Source organism: Trichechus manatus, unplaced genomic scaffold (genome assembly GCF_000243295.1).
Source record: "Trichechus manatus latirostris isolate Lorelei unplaced genomic scaffold, TriManLat1.0 scaffold00069, whole genome shotgun sequence".
NCBI lineage: Eukaryota > Metazoa > Chordata > Mammalia > Sirenia > Trichechidae > Trichechus > Trichechus manatus.
In genome coordinates this window covers 9,262,074-9,283,197 of record NW_004444005.1, presented here as the reverse complement: position 1 = coordinate 9,283,197, position 21,124 = coordinate 9,262,074, and the positions used below count along the sequence as shown (strand labels likewise).

Sequence of the window (21,124 nt, the reverse complement as noted above, 5' to 3'; positions counted from 1 at the left end):
ATCAAAAAAAAAAAAAAAAAAAAAAGCCGTGACAAATCTTTCCTTTCCATAGACATCACAATGTCACAGAAGATGCCCGGTGACAGAGTGCACAGAGGGCGGCCCCACTCCAGTTACAGGGCTCCGGCTCCAGTCCTGGACGGGCCACGAGCGGAGAGCCGCTTCAACACTGCCTCTGGGCACTCGGGGGCACGTGCTCGCGTCGGTTAACATCAGATACAACGGATTCAACAGCAATAATGTGAACAAGGCACATCACTGGGATTCACTGTAAAAATCTGAAATTTCTCTTTCAAATGCGTTCTAGAAGTAACCAGGAAGAAACTCTCCTTATGTGCTTTATATGTTAAAATTCTGGCCGTCGGTTGGAGCATTAACATGTATTTATTACTGCAGAGGTAAATTACTAAAAAACTGGCATTAACTTTATTTTATGTATGAACATAATTTAGTAAGTAAGAAACAGATTAAAAGATTATACAAATATTGAGAACACGTTGTTAGTTCAATAACTTTAGAATGAGCATCATATCCCCTGTGAGGCAACAAATGTTTACAAAAATTTAAGTAACATAAAGCAGAATAACATAGATTATACCATAATTCTATTTTTTGGTGTGGACTTGTAGACACATGCCCTAGTCTAACATAAAACAAAAATAAACTTTGTTGTTGTTGTTTGACAGTAAGGCGATTCTGATTCATACAACCTTGCGTGACAGAGTAGAACTCCCCATAGGGTTTCCGAGGCTGTAATCTTTACGGGAGCAGACGGCCAGGTCTTTCTCCCGCAGACCTGATGGCAGGTTCAAACTGCCAATCTTTTGGTTAGCAGTGGAGCTCCTAACCATTGTGCCACCAGGGCTCCTTAATAAACCTTCAGCTCTATAATTAATTTTTATTTATATAATTCCACTTAGCCATCAGCCTTAACTTGGGGGGAGTTTTTCAGAAAAATCATTCTTCCGGAACAAACACATCAAGTCTTTCAAACTTCACTACTAAAATATTTTATAAAACTGTAATAAAGAATTTAAATTCTGGATAAAATTCCAGAACCGTGCACTCATCTCACTGTTCATGTGTACTGAGATGATCCTGTCACCTTTTCCTTTAATAATGAGGTAAACTACATTACTGATTTTCCAGTACTGTGCATTCTAGAATACAACTTGTCACGAGGCATCATCCTTTTATAAAAATACGCTGGGTTCAGTTTGCTAACATTTGGTTGAGAGTTTCTGCATCTACGTTCACCAGTTTTCCAAACTTCCTCACCCTCTAGTAGTTTCTACTAGATTCCTCAAGAAGGATTCACACGTACAGTGTTCCCTGAATTCCTGCTGGTTCAAACTTGTTTTTCTATAGCTGTAAAACAATGAACAGCTTGACTAGACAAATTTTCTCTTTTTTTCTTTATTGTGCTTTACGGAAAAGTTTACAATCCAAGTTAGTCTCTCATACAAACATTTATACACACATTGTTATGTGACACTAGATGCTAACCCCTATACTGTCACAGCACACTCCTTCTTTCCACCCCGGATTTCCCGTGTCCATTCAACCAGCTCCTGACCCACTCTGCGTTCTCATCTCATCTCCGGACAGGAGCTGCCCATTCACTCTCATGTACTTGAGCTGAGAAGCACACTCTTCACATGAATCATTTTGTCTTACAGTCCGGTCTAATCTTTGTCTGGAAAGCTGGCTTCGGGAATGGCTTCAGTTCCGGGTTAACAGAAAGTCCAGGGGCCATGTCTTCCAGGGTTCCTCCAGTCTTAGTCAGACCATTAAGTCTGGTCTTTTTACTAGAATTTGAGTTCTGCACCCCATTCTTCTACTGCTCCATCAGGGACCTATGTTGTGTTCCCTATCAGGGCGGTCATTGGTGGTAGCCAGGCACCATCTAGTTCTTCTGGTCTCAGGCTGATGAAGTCTCTGGTTTGTGTGGCCCTTTCTGTCTCTTGGGCCACATTTTCCTTATGTCTTTGGTGTTCTTCATTCTTCTTTGCTCCAGGTGGGTTGGGACCAATTGATGCATCTTAGATGGCCACTCACTAGCTTTTAAGACCCCAGATGCCACTCACCAAAGTGGGATGCAGAACATTTTCTTAATAAACTTTGTTATGCCAATTGACCTATATGTCCCCTGAAACCATGGTTCCCCGACCCCTGCCCCTGCTACACTGTCCCTCAAAGTATTTGGCTGTGTTCAGGAAACTTCTTAGCTTTTGGTTTAATCCAGTGGTGCTGACTTCCCCTGTAGTGTGTGCTGTCCTCCCCCTCACCTAAGGTAATTCTTAGCTACTATCTAGTTAGTGAATTCCCCTCTCCCTCCCTCCCCACCCTCGTAACCATCGAAAAATCTTTTCTTCTGTGTTTAAACCTTTTCCTGAGTTATTATAATAGTGGTCTTATACAATATTTATCCTTTTGAGACTGACTAATTTCACTCAGCATAATGCCTTGCAGATTCCTCCATGTTATGAGGTGTTTCCCAGATTCATCGTTGTTCTTTATCATCACATAGTATTCCGTTGTGTGAATATGCCATAATTTGTTTATCCATTCATCTGCTGATGTGCACCTAAGTTGTTTCCATCTTTTTGCTGTTGTGAACAGTGCTGCAATGAACATGGGTGTCCATTATATGTAATCGTGTGATGGCTCTTACTTCTCTAGGATATACTCCAAGGAGTGGGATCACTGGATTGTATGGTACTTCTATTTCTAGCTTTTTAAGGGAGTGCCAAATCGATTTCCAAAGTGGTTGTACCATTTTACATTCCCACCAGCGGAGTATAAGTGTTCCAGTCTCTCCACAACCTCTCCAACATTTATTTTTTGTGTTTTTTGGATTAATGCTAGCCTTGTTGGGGTGAGATAGTATCTCATTGTACTTTTGATTTGTATTTCTCTAACGGTTAATGATCGTGAGCATTTTCTCACATATCTGTTAGCCGCCTGAATGTCTTCTTTGGTGAAGTACGGGTTCATATCATTTGCCCATTTTTTAATTGGGTTATTTGTCTTTCTGTTGTTGAGGTTTTTCAGTATCTTGTAGATTTTAGAGATTACACGCTGATCGTATCTGTCGTAGCCAAAACTTTTTTCCCAGTCTGTAGGTTGTCTTTTTACTCTTTTGGTGAAGTCTTTTGATGAGCGTAAGTGTTTGATTTTTAGGAGCTCCCAGTTATCTGGTTTCTCTTCTGGTGTTTGCGCATTGTTATTAATGTTCTGTATTCTGTTTATTACACGTATTAGGGTTCCTAGCGTTAGACAAATATTCTTGACTCACAATTATTTCCTTTAGTTTCATAAAAATGCTTCTATACTGTTTCCTTGTTTTTTATGAATATTAAGTATGTATGTACATATGTCTGTCTATCTGTATGTTACAGTTTTCTTCTACTCTGTGGCTGGTGTTCAGGGAGAGAATTTTCATCAGCTGAAATGTTTTTATTCTTATTTTCTGTTTTCCCCTCATTGTAGCTTTTTATGCTGACAATCAAGAAAGCTGATGTCAGATCGATTTTCTTTCCTTTTTAAGTGACATGCATCTCCTTGCCTGGAGTCCTTAAGATTTTCTTTTTGTTTGTTTTAGAGGTCTGATAATTGTACTAGGCTAAGCCTTAGTGTAAGGAGCCCTGGTGGTACAATAGTTAAACATTAGACTGCAAACTGAAAGGTTGGCAGTTTGGACCCACCCAGCAACTCTACGGGAGAAAAGACGTAGCGATCTGCTTCCATAAAGATTATAGCAAAGAGTGCCTGGCTACTACCAATGACCGCCCTGACAGGGAACAAAACACAGAGTCCCCAATGGAACAGAAGAAAAGTGAGGTACAGAACTCAAATTCTAGTGGTTTGACTGAGACTGGAGGGACCCCAGAAGATAACGCTCCTGGACTCTCTGTTATCCCAAAACTAAAACCATTCCTGAAGCAACTCTTCCGACAGATATTAGACTGGACTATAAGACATAAAATGATACTTCTTAGCTCAAGTAGATACATGAGACGAAACGGGCAGCTCCTGTCCAGAGGTGTGATGAGAAGGCAGAAAGGGACAGGAGTTGGTTGAATGGGCACAGGAAATCAGGGTGGAAAGGAGGAGTGTGCTGTCACAGTGTAGGGAGAGCATAACATGTGTATATGAACTTTTGTATGGGACACTAACTTGAATTGTAAACTTTCACTTAAAGCACAAATTTAAAAAGAAGATTACAGCCAAGAAAAGTCTATGGGGAGGTTCTACTCTGTCACAAGGGCTTGCCAGGAGTCGGAATCAACTCAACAGCCACTCACAACAACAACAACAACATGCCTTGGCGTTCACTGTTTTCAGTAAATTTTCCCAAGAACTGGGTGGGCACTTTCAGTATGTAAATTAAGGTCTTCATTAATTTCTACAAGATTTTCTTAGATTATAGCTTTAAATATAAGTTTTAGTCTATTCTGTTTTTTTTTCTGGGAATCCAGTTATACATATATTGGATTTTTTTCAACAGGCAGTCCCTGGGTTACGAACATCCGACTTAAGGTCAAGCCATAGTTACGAAGCAACACCCATAAAGCCTTCTCTCTCCCTCCCAGCTCCCGGGATCAGTGCTGGGAGGAAATGATGTGATGCTGCCTGGTTACTTACAGCTCCAGAGACTCACTGGCCAAGCACTCTGCAGCCACTTCCTCTTCCTCTGGCTCCTGCTCTTTGCAGCAGCTGCCACATCCCAGCCTCCGCCTCTGGGCTGGGGGAACTTTTCTACTCTCTGTGACCCCCAGCTGCCCACCTGCCTCTCCCATGGTCATCCTCCCCACCCGTGCTTCTGCACTTTGGGAAGTTCATTGCGCCTGCCCTCTGCCCCTTCTTCTTCCTCTTCACCTTGCTTCCCCTCCCTCCCCTGTGTCTTTCCCCAGGGTGGCTGCCACTGCCAGTCTGATCTTTCACCAGCCGCACTAAGCCAAGGGCTAGGAATCCCCTGGCCCCACAAGCTGCTCGGCTGCAGCCATCACCACCACTGCAGTATCCGAATGGCTCACATTATGCCTCCTCCAGCTCAGTGACTCACATCAAAACATTATTATTACTGTATTATTATGTTAAAGATGTTTTAGCATATCTGGAAATGTTTAATGTTTTTTATACAGAGAAAGATACACTATATACTATATACTAAGACAAACATTTGACTAACTGACATTACACATGAACCATACCTCACTGTTCCCATTTATATACAGATTTCACTTAAAGACAGACTTAGAACAGAACATGTTCATATTCTGAGGACTATCTGTATATCAATTGTTTACTCTCTGTTCCTACTTCTTTCTTTATTTCTTTTTTTTTTCTCTTGGATGTTTTCATACCTTTTTTCAATATCCTTTATTAAATTTCTAGTCAAATCTATTCTCCCTTGGACACCTTGTAAATTCATCTTCATTTGTTATAATTTGGGACTTTTCTTCCATTTCTTTCCTGAGTTTGGTTACTCCTCATTACACATTTTTCTAATCTCATTTGGTTCTGAGTTTTTAAATTTCTGGTTTGAAGTGTTTTTTTCCTGTCTGCAAATCCTTGTTTCAGGATCTTTCATCCAGTTAGGGTTCAGGTTACAATTTTCTTCTGCTTCTGGTGGGTTTGGGGAGAAATTTTCATCAGCTAAAATGTTGTGATTCTCATTTTTTGTTTTCATTTTATAGTAGATTTCTACAATGCCCCCTTGTGCTTTCCGTTCTTCATTTTTTCTTAATAACATAATTTCCTCTGGACCAGCAAAGACAGTTATATGAAGATAGGGATGAGGGTTTGGAGTACAGTTAGATTTCATAGTTCAAGAATGCTATCCTCTGTTACTAAAGTACAGTTTACTTCATCAGTGGTGTTCTTTTTTGGCAGAGGGAGCTACTGTGTTTTATGATTTCATGAATTCTCTTTTGTTTTTTTCAGGACCCTTAACTTTCTCCTCTTGTATCCTTTTCTTCCTTCACCACCAAGTCTCCAAGGGGCACCTCCCCTTCCAATTGCCCCATTCTTCACAAGAATCAGTGGCTTTCTGAGATTACTGCCTACAACTTTGGGGATGTTCAAATCTCTTCTTTCTGATTTCCAAGTAGCCAGTGTTTTGATCTACCAGATCTCAGGCCTATTCTCAGTAATGTCCTATTCTGGGTGGGATTTTGTCTTCCTGATGGTGATTTTATCGGGTTCTATACCCCCTAGGCTCCATATATCACTCCTCTTTCACACATTCTCTGCACTGACTGCCTGACTCTCCCCACTGGCAAAGCTTTGAATGAGGGTCTGGTGGATATGGATGTTCACTTGCCTAATTATAGGGAATCTGAATTCACAGTAATCATTGTCTCCTGGTTATGCAGTAAGGGTAAGTCATGTGTGGTTTCATTTGCTTTGCTTCTTGATGTTTATGGTTTCTTGGAAGGTACGTGAAACAATTCAGACATAGGTGACCTCTGAATCTTCAAGCAACCTGGAACTTCTAATTCATTCTTGAAGGATAGTTCTGCTGGATATAGACTCTAGGGTATCTGTTATACCCTTTCAGCACAATAAAGAAAGCTTCTTATACTTTTGTTGAGAAGTCAGTTCTCAAATAAATGGCCATGATTAGAAAATAATCTTTTTCTCCAGCTGTTTTTAAGACTTTGTCTTTGTCTTTAGTTTTCTTAAATTTTTCTAAACTATGCCTTAGTTTTGTTAATTAATTGGTCTTTGTTAATCCTGCTGAGGATTTGTTGGACTTTTACATTTTTTGGTATCACGTATTTCAGCAGTTTGGAAAAATCTGTCATTATCTCTTCATATTCTTGCTCATTCTTCTACCCCTCCAATTAAATACATAGTAGGCTTTCTTGCAATACCTTCTGTACATCTTACCTTCTGTATTTTCCACATTCTTCTCTCACCATGGGTTATTATGGCTATTTTCTTCCAATCTATCTTCCAGTTCCTTAATTTTATCATTAGCTATGTCAAATTTGTTTATCTGTTCACTGAATTCTTAATTTTTATTATCATATTTTCCAATTCCAGAAGTTCTATTTGGTAATTTTTCAAATCTCTTAAGCAAAATTGTATAGTTTTCTGTTCCCATGCACACACCTTCAAACTTTGCTTTTATCTCTTCATGCACAATAAGAGTACTAATTTTATCGTATGTGCCTGTAATTGCAAAATCTCAAGTATTTTTGTGGACTTTTTCTGTTACCTGTTATTTTTATTTGTTCTTACTCTCGCAGTCTTGAAGATGTGGGATGATCTTTGACTATGCGCAGGTCATTTTATTTGAAAAATACTTGTAGGAATAATTTGACTTCTGGTACCTTCCTCTAGAAAAGGCTTTGTTTTGCTTCTCCCAAGCATTTTGAAGTACTCCAGTACAGAATTCACCTTGAGATTCAAACAACCCTGGTCCTCCCAGGTGACTTAAACCTAGATTACAAGACTATATGAAGGCTGTTTCACTTCTACTTTACCCTGATGTGTCATTCTTCTAGGAGCCCTAGTGGTGTAGTCGTTAAGAGCCTGGCTGCTAACCAAAAGGTTGGCAGTTTGAATCTACCAGCTGCTCCTTGGAAACCTTACAGGGCAGTTCTACTCTGCCCTATAGAGTTGCTATGAGTCGGAATCGACTCGATGGCAATGGGTTTGGTTATTTGGTTTGGTCATTGTTCTCGGTCTCAGAAACTGTCTAGACACTTCTCAGCCTCCCTATCTTATATAACAAAACTGTCGCTCCCTTTGGGATTATTTATTCTGGATGAGGAAATGTCCTCAGAACAACAGTTGCTTTTAGTGCTGGGCTTACCTTTCTACATTCTGGCCTTCTCCTAGATTCTGACCCTGGTAGTCCTTGCTTTCTTTCTAGCTCATCAATGCTTTTAAGAAAGCTGTTCTGTTCTTTTGGCTGTTTGTTGGCTTTTTAAAAAATCATATCTAGCTGTTTTAGCTGTCTAGTGGAAAACATGGTTGGAATTACTTAGCACACCATGACTGAAAGTTCCTTCTACTCTTACCCTTTTCTTTAACTCCAAATTAAGTGCCTCAATCTCTCGATCTGCAAGATATCCCAAAAGATTGCAATGGATTCCCCTGGGGACTCTCACTAGCCAGTTTATCTCTGTCAAGATGAATCACTGCTCCTCACCCAGCTTATAGTCTCAAGGCACTGCCATCCTCCTTTCAGCATGGCTTCCACTATGGCTCCAACCCTCTTTCTTCACTCAGGCACAATTATGTCAACGCAACAGATTTTTACTAAAGGTTTGGAGGCCAAAGAGAGGGGTTCAGCATTACTAAAAGTAGGAAACTACTTAAAAGTTCTTTTAAGAAATTCATTGGCCACTCCTCACCACAAAAAGATAGCTTAGTAACTCTGTCCCTCTTTGTTTTTTTCCTAAATTTTACATATTTTGTTGTTATTGTAAGTAGTCACAGCAAAATATACACCAATTTAACAGGTTCTACGTGTACATTTTAATGACACTGATTACATTCTTTGAGTAGTGTAAACATTCTCACTCTCCTTTTCTGAGTTGTTCTTCCCTCATTAACATAAACTCACTGCCCCCTAAGATTCCTATCTAATCTTTCAAGTTCCTGCATCAATTTGATACTATATAGACAGCCCTTAAAAGAGCACAGTGCTCAAGGCAGAACTTTTTTTTACCAGTTAAGCAAAACTATTACTCAGTTTTAAAATAACTTCAGGGAATATTTTTGGTTTAAGGTTTAAAGATTATCTCAGGGCAATAGTTTCAGGGGTTCATCCACCCTCCATGGCTCCAGAAAGTCTAGAGTTTATGAGAATTTGACACTCTGCTCTGCATCTTCCCCTTTTGATCAGGATTCTTCTATGAAATCTTCAATCAGAATGTTCAGTAATGGCAGCCAGGTACCATTCAGTTCTTCTGGTCTCATGACAAAGGAGGCAGCTGCACATGGAGCCAATCGCCCACACATTTCGTTCCCTCCTCCTATTCCCAGCTCTCCTTCCTCTGTTGCTCCGGGTGAACAGAGACCAATTGTGTCCTGGCCGGCCACTTGCAAGCTTTTAAGACCCAGACACTACACATCACCCTAGGAGGGAGAACAGAAGCACTAAGCATGTTATTAGGCCAATTAACTGAGATGTTCCATGAAACCATGACCCTAAACCTCCAAACCAATGAACCAAATCCCATGAGGTGTTTGGTTACACATAAGCAGCCTCAGCAGCTACTCTTTATTTTTTTGTTGTTGTAAATGTATCACACAAATTTTCCCAATTCAACTTTTTACAGGTATTTCATTTTTATTCTGGTTATTTGCATCTTTTTTTCTTTTATGGTCTAGCTAAAGGTTTGTCAATTTACTGATCTTTTCAAAGAACCAACTTCTGGTTTTATTGATGCTCTCTATTGTTTTCCTGTTTTCAATTTTATTTATGCTCTGATCTTTGTTATTTCATTTCTACTGGTAGATTTAGGCTTAGTTTGCTCTTCCCTTTCTAGTTCCTGGAGTTTTCAAGTTAGGCTGTTAATCTGAGATCTTCTTTCTTATGTAGGCAATTATTGCTATATAGTTGCTATGAGTCAGAATCCACTCGACAGCAATGGATTTGGGTTTTTTTTTTTCTGTTTTTACTGCTGTAAGTTTCCCTCTGAGTACTGCTTTTGCTGCATTCTGTAAGTTTGGTATTTTGTGCTTTCATTTTCATTTGACCCTAAGAAATTTGTGATTTCTCTTTGATTTTTTCCTTGACCAACTGGTAGTTTAATAGTGTGTTGTTTAATTTCCATGTTTGTGTATTTTTCAAGTTTTTTTTTTTTTTTTTTTTTGTTATTGATTTCTAGCCTCACTCTTTTGTGGTCAGAGAAAATGTGTTGCATGATTTCAGTACTTTTAAATTTATCAAGAATTGCTCTGTGACCTAAAATGTGGTCGGTTCTGGAGACTGATCCATGTACACTGGAGTAGAATGTATCTTGTGTAGTTTTTAGGTGGAGTGTTCTATATATGTCTGTTAAACATGGTTGGTTTATAGTGTCATTCAGGTCCTCTGTTTCCTTGTTGATCTTCTTTCTAGATGTTCTGTCCAATATTGAAAGTGGTGTATTGAAGTCTCTGGCTATTTTTGTAGTACTATCTATTTCTCCCTTAAATTCTATCAGTTTTTGCTTTATATATTTACGTGTCCTGATGTTGGATGAATATTTTATGATTGTTAAATCTTCTTGATTAACTGACCCTTTTATCACTATATAATGTCCATCTTTATCTCTTCTGACATTCTGTCTTGAAGACTACTTTCTCTGATATCAAGACTGCCAACCAGCTCCCTTTTGGTTATTATTTACACGGAATATTTTTTCCATCCTTTCACTTTCAACCTATTTGTGTCCTTGGTTTTAAGGTGTGCCCCCTGTAAACAGCATGGATCGTTTTTGTTTTTTGTTTTTTTTCTTTAATCCATTCTTCCACTCTCTGCCTTTTGATTGGAGCATTTAGTCCATTTACATCCACTGTAATTACCAATAAGAAATGACTTAATTCTGCCATTTTGTTATTTGTTTTTTGTGTGTCTTAAGCCTTCTTTGTCTTTCACTACTGCTTGCTGTTGTGTTTTGTGGGTTTACTCTGGTAAGCCTTTTTGGTTCCCTTCTCCTTTCCTTTTGTGTATTTCTTTTGCATATATTTTCTTAGTGGTTACCATGAATATAACATTTAAGAGCTTGCATTTATAACATTCTAGGTAAGTTGGCACCAACTTAACTTCAGTAAATACAAGAAATTCTATCTATACTATTTCTCCCCCCTTTTGTTGTTATCACTAATTACGTCTTCATATTTCATGTATCTTGTAACATAATTTTATCCTTGCCTTTTATATATTTGCTATTTAAAAACATGAAGGACAAAACATTTAGAATTATGAAGTATGAATACCTTATAACTAGCCCTTTTACTTGTCTATGCATTTCCCTTTATCAGGGATCTTTCTTTTTATGTATAACTGTGAATTAATCTAGTGTCTTCTTCCTTCCATCTACAGAACTGCAATTAGTATTTTTTGTAAGGCCAGTCTGGTGGATATGAACTCTCTCAGCTTCTGTTTGTCTGGGAATGTTTTAATTTCACCCTCATTCTTGAAGGATAGTTTTGCTGGGTAGTATTCTTGGCTGATTTTTTTTTTTCTTTCAGCAATTTAAATATATCAACTCACGGTCTTCTGACCTCTCATGTTTCTGAGGAACAGTCGGCACTTAATCTTATTGGGGATCCTTTGTATGTGACTGTTTGCTCCTCTCTCACTGTTTTCAGGATTCTATCTTTATCTTTAATTTTTGAAAGCCTAACTATGATGTGTCTTGGTGTAGACCTCTTTGGGTTTATCCTGCCTGAGGTTCTTCGAGCTTCTTAGATTTGTAGATTCATGTCCTTCATTATATTGGGGAAGTTTTCTGTCATTATTTCTTCAAATATTCTTCTGTCCTTTCCTCTCATCTCCTATTGGAATTCCCATGATGTGTATATTAGGTCTCTCGTTGTTGTTCCATAGGTCCATTAAACTGTGCTTAACTTTCTAAAGCCTCCACTCTTGTTGCTCTTCAGCATCTGTAATTTTAACTATCTTATTCTCTAATTCGCTGATTCTTTCTTTTGCCTGATTAAATCTGTTAGTAAGTCCTTCTGTTGTGGTTCTCATTTCAGTTACTGTCCCTTTCAGTTATAAGATCTCCTTTTTTAGACCCTCTTTTTGTTCGTGCATTGTTTTCCTTATTTTTTTAGCTCTTTGTCTATGATGTCATTTAGTTCATTAATTAAGTTCAATGTTGTATTATATTCTTCCATTTTTTTCATTATTTGGTCATCCTAGATGCGCTTTCACTCTCTTTGTCATGTTCATTTGGATGGGCCATTGTTTCTCCATTCTTTGTGTGTCTTGTGATTTTTCTGTTCAGGCACTGGAATTTTTGAGGGTGTTAACTTTCTGAATTCTCCCCAGTATCTAGTGGTTCTGCCTACACTACTTTCTGTATAAAACTCTTAGGCAGGCATTACCTTCAGCCTTTGCTTACCGTTTCCTCTCCATCTCTGTGATGGCTCATTTTCCCTTCCTGTTTTCATTAGGATTCGAAAGTTTTAGATCTTGGTTTTCAACTTTCAATCTCTCCCAAACACACCAGAAAACATGCTGTGATCAATCTGTCCACCAACCAGCACAACCACTCAGGTGAGGTATCATGTACTAATCAATCTGTCCACCAGGGCATGGAATCCTCTCTCTGGTTATTATTCCCTTCCCTTCTCTGCGTCTGTGACCAGGTTTTCAGTTACAGGACGCACATCCAGTGAGCCCCCTTCAGGGCTGGGCATTGCCATCCGGTTTTGCCTGAGGATTCCTTCCCTGCTCTGTTGGGGCTGCTTCTATCTGAGCTGGCTTTCAGGGGAAGCACAAGCAGATTTCCTCTGTTTCAGGAAGGGAAGGGGCTGGCACTACACAGAAGAACCTCCAAGAGATCTGTCTTATTGGTTTCAGAGCCCCAGTGGCCCTGAGGTATCGAGGGGGGGGGAATGGGGGGCAGTCTCCTCTTAGGTGACCCTCCTCCTGGCTCCAGGACAGGAGACCTTCTACAGGAGTTCATATCAATCTAGTGGCCAATAGTTACTGGGTGGAGGAGGGATTGTCATGCTCCGAATGGACCCCCAGGGAGGTCTGACTTACTGCTATAAGAGCCCGCCCCATAGTGTGTTGACTGTGCATAGCCTCCACTCAACTTGCCTACTTCCTAGCACACAGCAGTCTTAGTCAGCAGTCCTCAGCACTGACTGGAAGGGGATGCAGACAGACTCAAGTTAATCCCCAGGGAGGTCTATCCTGTTGGTTTCAGAGGCCTGAGCTATGGGATGCACAGGGAGGCAGGTAGAGTGCTAACTAGGGGAGTCGACTCCACTGCAGTGGCCTTCTGTAGCAGTCTGCAGCACCCTGGCAACGAACAGTTACCAGGTGGGGGAGGCGTTGTTATGCTCCAGTTAGATCCCTGCAGAGGTCTGACTTATTGCTATCAGTACCTCCTGGTAGATTATTGGCTGTAAATGCAGATTCCATTCAAGATGCCTGCTTCCTAGTACACAGCAGCCTCAGACAGCAGTCCTCAGCACCAACTGGAAGTGGTGGCAGACTAACTCAAATTGACCTCCAGGGAGGTTTGTCCCGTTGCTTTTATAGGCCTGAGCTATGGGGTGCCCAGAGAGGCATGCAGAGTGCTGACTACAAGAGCAAACTCCACTGCAGGGGGTTTTCCATAGCAATTCACTGCAGGCTTGCAGGTGACAGTGTCTGGGTGGGGGATGGGCTATCATGCTCCAAACAGACCCCCAGGGAGGCCTGTCTTGTTGCTATCAGAGGCCCCCCATAGTATGTTGGCTGTAGGTGTGGCCTCCACTCACAGCAGCCTCAGTCAGCACTCCTAAGCACCAACTGGAAGGGGGAGCAGGCAGACTCAAACTGACTCCCCAGGAGGTCTGCCCTGTTGGTTTCAAAGGCTGGAGCCACGGGGTGTGCAGGGAGGCAGGGGAAGTGCTGACTATGAGAGCAGACTCCACTGCAGAGGGCCTTCAGTACCAGTTCACAGTAGGCTTGCAGCCGACAGTGTCTGGGTGGGGGAGTTGCAGGCACACTCCACATGGATCCCCAGGAAGGTCTGCCTTTTGATTTTAGAGCAGAAGCCTGGGGTCTTGTCTCTTTGTACAGGCAGGGGGTGTGGTAGTTAGGGAAAGAGGCTCTTTTTCTGGGTCCATTTCCCCAGTTCACAGCAGCCAGCATGGCTTCGGGAGGGGGGCAGGGATGGTGGGAGAAGCGTTTTTCCTATCGTATGCGACTTACCGATTCATTGATTCTTGCCTGGCTGCAGTTTCCCACGCTTTCCTCTGCTCCCTGATTCAGAGTCCCTCAAAGCCGAGTGCCATCTCCTTGTTGCATTTCTTGTGTTTTGGGGGAGGGTCAGACTGATGGTCTGTTTACACCACCCTCTTCCTCTGTCCCTCTTTCGATCCTTCCTTCTCACCATCCTGCTGTGCTGCCTTCTGTCTCCTGGGACCTTCCTCCTCTCCACGTCCCTTATCCCTGACTTCTGAGCACACATCCTTACAACACTATCGCTGGAATTCTAAAGTTCTCTTAACTTTACTTTGCAGGGCAATTTTGCACTTTTCAAACCATCCCCATCTCAGCAATGCCCACAAAGCCTCACTTTTCTTAATCAAAAAGTCCATGAGGGCATTTTCCTTCACCAAAGTGTCAAAACTTTCTGAAATAAACGCTGTCCTTCCCCTAAAATGCAGAATGAGGCAGTAGCTTTTTTAAAAAGCAATTTTTTCTTCCTAGGATATCTCAATTAATTAACGCTTTATAGTTACTGCAAAAGTTCCAAGCTCACAAATTTTTTCTCCACGAAGTGAGTGATGAAGGGGGGGATGGGGAGCGAGGACTTCACTTAGCTGATGCCTACAGACACTTCTCCCAAGTGGTTGCCGAGAGATAACAGCCCCCACCAGTCAAAGAGAGCCCAGAATATGTACGTAAATCCTTTATATTTCTTGTTTTAAAAGTCTGGGTATTCTCATTTTGAAGTCAACACAGAAATTTTTTATTTATGGGTTCATTAGGAGAACAGTAACAAAGGGGTTACGCAGTTTAACCTATTACACCAAAGAATCTTCTGTGAGTGTGAAGAACAGATCCTATAAACAGAAAATGCACAGTGGATATGCCCTACCGGAAGCTGCCCTGAAACTACAACATGATTTACTGAAGAGCACACGCTTGTTAGGGGTTCCTGGGGTTGCTGCTGCTGCTCTTTTAAACAGTCACCAGCGATCGGCCGTGTGCTCCTTTCTGAGCCACAGCACCAGCGAAAATCAATTCAGGTATTGCCCGAGCTGCAGTGCTGGCGCAAATGAGCACTAGCCACAACTTTCTAACCGCCAGGAAAATACAGAATCAGCCTTCTAAGGGACACAGGAGGAAGAAGAAGCTGCTCAGGGGGTGTAATTCACATCTCCTTCAAATCGTATTTCAAAGAACTAAACGAGGCTGGGGAACACTTGCGAAACTGCTGGTAGGGAAAAATCCAACAATATCGAAAAGAGGTCTCACCGTGAAGCTAACAATCAACGCACATAAACGCACTTACGTAAGCAAAAACAGCATCTTGGACAGATAGGTTGAAAAGCAGCTACATATAACACTGAATCAAATGAAGTATTATTGGAAGAACTGGGTAAAACTTCATAATATGGAAATGAGGTAATAACCATTAGACACGCAGCTGAAAATCACATTCAATCAAGGAACAAAATGGAGTTTATAATTTGTAGGACTCCATTTTATAATGTCATTCAACAGTTTCCAAAACCAAGTGCCATTCCTGTGAAGATTGTTTTCATAGTTTGCTACTACTCCAGTGAGGAGGAAGAAAGACCCAGTAAGCTCTAAACACTTAGAAAGAAGCACGCTGGGACACGTGTTGTCATGTCTCATTTTAAACAAAGGACGTTTTCTCTGAGCAGTCAACGGAGTCACTTACCAAGCTCGCACAGGCGTGTTCTGGAAAGCGCATTTCTCTCTGCCATACCTCCCCACTGACCGGCTGCTGTCACAAACGCCTGGTTCTCCTTGGCATCGCTTTGTTAATGCTCTATTCATTAATTTAACAAACTATCAGGAGAATATGCTTGGAATGGGCAGGCATTGTCTCTCAACTTCCATTTAATTAAACTCTGCTATTGCAATATGACAGCCAGCACATCACAGGGGGAATGATTTTAAGGATGAAGGTAAAAAGCATTTCAAAGTCCCCTCCTTAAACATGAAAGCATCATCGAAAACTGCCCAAGCACACGCCATCATTTTTCTATACTATGAAAGATGTTATTTCCGGGCTTGGTAATTAATTGGATTCCATGGAGAAATTATTCCAGCATCCTTGATGGCAACATGCTGCCCAAGGCCAGGGACAGAGTGCCAAAGGCAGCCGTCAGCACCCACGCCCCCGCCCAGCTCCTGTCCACCGGCGGGCCTCATCGGGAGTGAGGGCTGGCTGCTGCCTATGGAACCGCTCATTACCTCCCCACAACACGACAGCGCAGAACTCTGATCGCACCGCCTTCAGAGCACGGGACGGAGATGCTCACGCTCCAGTGCACACCGGAAGGATGCAGAGCGGTGACCCAGCATGACGCTGCCTGTCAGGCCCAGGGTGGGGGGCCACCCCCAGAGCCTGCCAGCAAGCGAGGGAAGGGGCAGCCCGGAAGCTCTTACCATCGATCCGGCTGACGAGTTCTTCCAACATTCTCACTTTCATTTGAATCCCAGGCTGGGCGAAGGTGTAGTTGTCCTGAGAAAAACAACAACACAATTAAGAAACACAAAGCGCAGCCCCGAGTTTTGGTTAGCAGTCATCTCTCAGAGAAGGGACCAGGAGCAGGCAGAGTGCTGGCACTGGGCACAGGAGCACAGCCACCAGGCCACTCCATCCTGAGCCTGTCACTCCCCTGCCTCCCACCTGGAAAAGGAGAGCTCCGTACGGGGTTACTGCAAAGGCGAGCGCTGGTTCTGAGACACGACAACGCTACCACGCAGCTGAACGATTTATTAAAGAATCAAGCCTGTCGATGTGTTTGACATGCACACAAAATAAAAACAGTTTCTGAAGGTTCAAAAGTCAGCAAAGGCGAACAGTCTCGTAACAGGACTAATTCAAAGACGAACACGTCTGATCCTGAGAAGCAAACGCCTGCGTGTCAGGCCGTGGAGTCTCACAGTGAGGGAGTAAAGCCAACATCAGAAGATGTGCACCGGGGTTCAGAGCATTTGTAACGGAGCCTTTCTAGATGGAAACGTAACATATTTACATTTAAATTGAGCAAAGGGGCATGAACCTGCAGAGCTCCTAGAGGAGAGTTGTTTGCTGCAGCCACCCGCTGCGCCCGCACCCAGGCCTGCACGCTCAGCACTCTGGGTGAGCAGATGGAGACGGTGCAGGCGCCTGTGCTGATGGAACCGCTGCGTCACACCCACAACCGCATCACACCAACAACTTAAACACTGATCACTGAACAGTCAGGCGTGAGGGAAACACGTGAACACTGGACCCTACTCTCAAGGACAGAGTTGGGTGAACGCAGGGCAGATTCATAAGCTAAGACAGGAAACCTGCGCAGCATTGAGGGGAAAAGAAATCCTAAGTCAGACAGACATGAGACAGGGCCCCAGCTCTACTACTTAGGAGCTGGCACGGCTTTGGCAAGTAACACACCCTCTCTGGGCTCCTGTTTTTTTTGTCATCTGTAAAATGAAGACAGTAGTCCTGCCTTCTAGGACTGTTCTACGGTTCAAGGAAAGAACGCACGGGAAATGTATAAGAGGGTCCGAGACACAGTGGGGCCTCAGGAAATAGCAGCTCCTATTTTCCTTGGAGGAAACCCTGGTGGCGCAGTGGTTAAGTGCTATGGTTGCTAAGGTGGACAGTTCAAATCCACCAGGCGCTCCTTGGAAACTCTGTGGGGCAGTTCTACCCTGTCCTATAGGGTCGCTATGAGTTGGAATCGACTTGATGGCAACGGGTTTGGTTTTTTTTTTTTTTGGTACACTACCAATGGAAACCCTGGTGGTGTAGTGGTTAAGATCAGCTGCTAACCAAAAGGTCAGTAGTTCGAATCCACCAGCCACCCCTTGGAAAGCCTGTGGGGCAGTTCTACTCTGTCCTACAGGGTCGCTATGAGGCTGTGAGTTGGTTTGGTTTGGTTTATACCACTGACCAAGCCAGGGCCCTTTCAATCGCCTCGTACACGTGCAAAAGCTGGACGTTGAAAAAGGTGGGCAGAAGAAGAACTGATGTGTTCAAACTGGTGTTGGTGAAACATACTGAATATACTACAGACGGCCAAAGGGGCCCTGGTGGTGCATTGGTTAAGTGCTCGGCTGTGAACAGAAAGGTTAGCAGTCCAAACCCACCAGCGACTCCGTGGGAGAAAGATGAGGCAGTCCGCCTCCATAAAGATTACAGCCTTGGGAACCCTGCGGGGCAGCTCTACTCTGTCCTACAGGGTCGCTGTGAGTTGAAGTCGACTCAACAGCGACGGCTTATGGACTGCCAGAAGAACGAACAAATCAGTCTTAGAAGAAATACAACCAGAATGCTCCTTAGAAGCGAGGAAGGAGAGACTTCGACTTGCTTACTTTGGACATGACATCAGGAAAGACCCATCATAGGAGAGGACATCGTGTTTGGGAAAGCAGAGGGTCAGCGAAAATGAGGACGGCAGTGAGACGGACTGACATGATGGACCCAAGGACGCCAATGCTCATGGAGATGGCACAGGGCCTGGCAGTGTTCCTCCTGTACCCACGTAAGGTCACATGCGTCGGAGCCGACCCAACGGTCACGAACAACAACATACTACTACTATTACTGCCGCTGTCGCCCCTCGCCACTGCGGGCCAGGCGGTTCTGACTCGTGGCGGCCCCATAGGGTTTCCAAGGCTGGAACTCTCTATGGAGGCAGACTGCCACATCTTTCCCCCGCCGGGCCGCTGGGGTTTTGAACCACCACCCTTCCAGTTAGCAGTCGAGCGCTTTAACCGCTGTCATCACTAACAGAGCACAGATAAGCCAGGCCGGGGCTTCAGCCAGAGAGGAATGTTGACACCTACCACATCAGCCCAGGAACAGTGCTGGAAGAGGAGGGTCTTACGCAGAGCCTCCGCCAGGGATCAGGGACCATTTTCAGAACTAGGGTTTCAACTGGACTCTTGCAGCAACGGATGTAATACACACTCGTTGGTGACGAGTATGGAAGAGGCGAACAATGGCCTCCCAAAGATGTCCACGTCCTAATCCCCAGAACCTGTAAGTAGGTCATATTACATGGCAATTAAGGTCACAAATCTTAAAACTAGGAGCTTCGGTGGTATAGTGGTTAAATGCTCAGATGCTAACTGAAAGGTCGGAAGTTCAAACCCAGCAGCCGCTCTGTGGGAGAAAGATGCGGCAGTTTGTTTTTGTGAAGATTTACAGTCTTGGAAACCCTATGGGGCAGTTCCACTCTATTCTATAGGGTCACCATGAGTTGGAACTGACTCAAGGACAGTGAGTTAATCTTAAAATAGAGAGGTTATTCTGGATTATCCCGATGGGTCCAACATGATCCTGAGGGTTGTTTAAAAGTGGGATGGGGAACAGACGAGTCGAGAGCAGAGTGAGGCAGTGAGGACTCGCCTGCCCAGCTGACCTTTACGACAGAGGAAGGGGGCCGTGTGAGAATGTGGCGGCCTCTAGAAGCTGGACAAGGCAAGGACGGATTCTTCCCCGGAGCCTCCAGGAGGCCCTGCCGACGCCTGGACTTCAGCCTGGGAGACCAAGTCAAATGTGTGACTTAGAGAACGGTGCCGGGACAAATCCGCGCTGTCTCGAGCCGCCAGGCTAGGGATTGTTTGTCACACCTGTCAAAGGAGACTCAGGAACGTCTCAGGGCGTGCTGTGTGGGAGCCCGCGGCCCACTGAGAAATAAAAACACAAGAAGAGCATCTGGGGCAGTCAAAGGACAGAGCTGTAGGTGACGTGTCTCTTGCAGCCAGGACTCAGGGCGGTGAGCTCTCAGGAGGAGGTTTAGACAGGCTTACGTGGGGCCAGCTCTGGGGGACAGCGGATTATGGCAGCTTTGTCCCCAGGAAGTCAGGCTGGGGCGGACGCCAAGGCCAGGTGGCAGCAGAGCCTCACAGGCCTCAGTGGAGGGGGAGGCTGCAGCCCGAGGTCACAGGCAGGGTGGCCTGGTCTGCGGGGACCATACACTGAGGGAAGCGTCAGGTTAGGAAGCAAAGTCTCTGCAGCCTCTCAGATGACGGGGAACAACGCAGTGCTTTCACAGCTATGCCAGCACCTACCCTGGGTGAAGGAGGTGGCGTGCACACAGACCCTGGATACACAGAGGTGACGTGCGCACGTGACCCCGTAACAGGGACATGACATCTGCACACACCCCGGGCACAGGAGGTGATGTATGCACGCCCCCTCAAGCACAGGAAGTAATGTGTGCACACTCACCCCAAGCACAAGATGTGACGTGTGCACCCCCCCATACAGGAGGTGACGTGTGCACGCCCCCCCCAGCACAGGAGGTGACGTGCACGCCCCCCCGGCACAGGAGGTGATGTGTGCACCCCCTCCCCATACAGGAGATGACGTTTGCACGCACTCCCCAGCACAGGAGGTGATGTGTGCACCCCGATGGGCACAGGAGGTGATGTGTGCATGCCCCCTGAGCACAGAGAGGTGCCGTGTGCACACGGCTCTGGCGCAGGGGTACACGGGAGGGCAGGACTGGGTGGGCACTGGGTCAGCACCATGGCCCAGGAGGGCAGGACTGGGTGGGCACTGGGTCAGCACCACGGCCCAGGAGGGCAGGCTCAGGAGCAGGAACAGAGATGAGGCTGTGAGAGCAGCCGGTCAGGCCGGCCTTCCCTGCGTGCAGAGCGGATGAGCCACAGAGCGTCTAGGCTGAATCCTGCAGCCCGAGGAGCCCACGGCAGAGGCCTCACCCTCACAGGCCGGCGACAGCCGACAGCTCTCACGGCACTTCCTGCTCCAGGGCTCTCCAGGGAAGCCCAGCACGGGCTGCGAGGAGACCTCCAGCTACAGGTGTTTCTGCGGTCCAAGAGCCTGACTGAAAAGCACTGGGGTGCGTCTGACACAGTGAGCCTCTGTGTGGGCGTATTCAGTGCACACGCACCCACGTGCACTCACACACACACACCCTCACACGCACTCACACACACCCTCACTCTCACACGCACACACACACACATGCTCTCACGCGCTCACACACACACGCACGCTCTCACACACACACACACACACCCTCACGCTCTCACACGCACTCACACACACACCCTCACGCTCTCTCACATGCACTCACACACACCCTCACGCTCTCATACGCACACACACCCTCACGCTCTCACGCATTCACACACATCCTCACGTGCACTCACACACACACCCTCACGCTCTCACGCACTCACACACCCTCACGCTCTCTCACACGCACTCACACACCCTCA

At 44.6% G+C, this 21,124-nt stretch overlaps 1 protein-coding gene across 2 annotated transcripts in view; it reads right to left on the bottom strand.

Annotated features, from left to right (window-relative positions):
* Positions 1 to 21,124, bottom strand: part of TBC1D22A (TBC1 domain family member 22A) — a 430,744-nt gene that overhangs the window by 142,683 nt on the left and 266,937 nt on the right. For both annotated transcript variants that reach the window (XM_004380015.3, XM_023734625.1), the window contains exon 10: positions 16,325 to 16,400. In XM_004380015.3, coding sequence (XP_004380072.1) covers positions 16,325 to 16,400 — 76 coding nt within the window. The remainder of the gene's footprint in view (positions 1 to 16,324; positions 16,401 to 21,124) is intronic.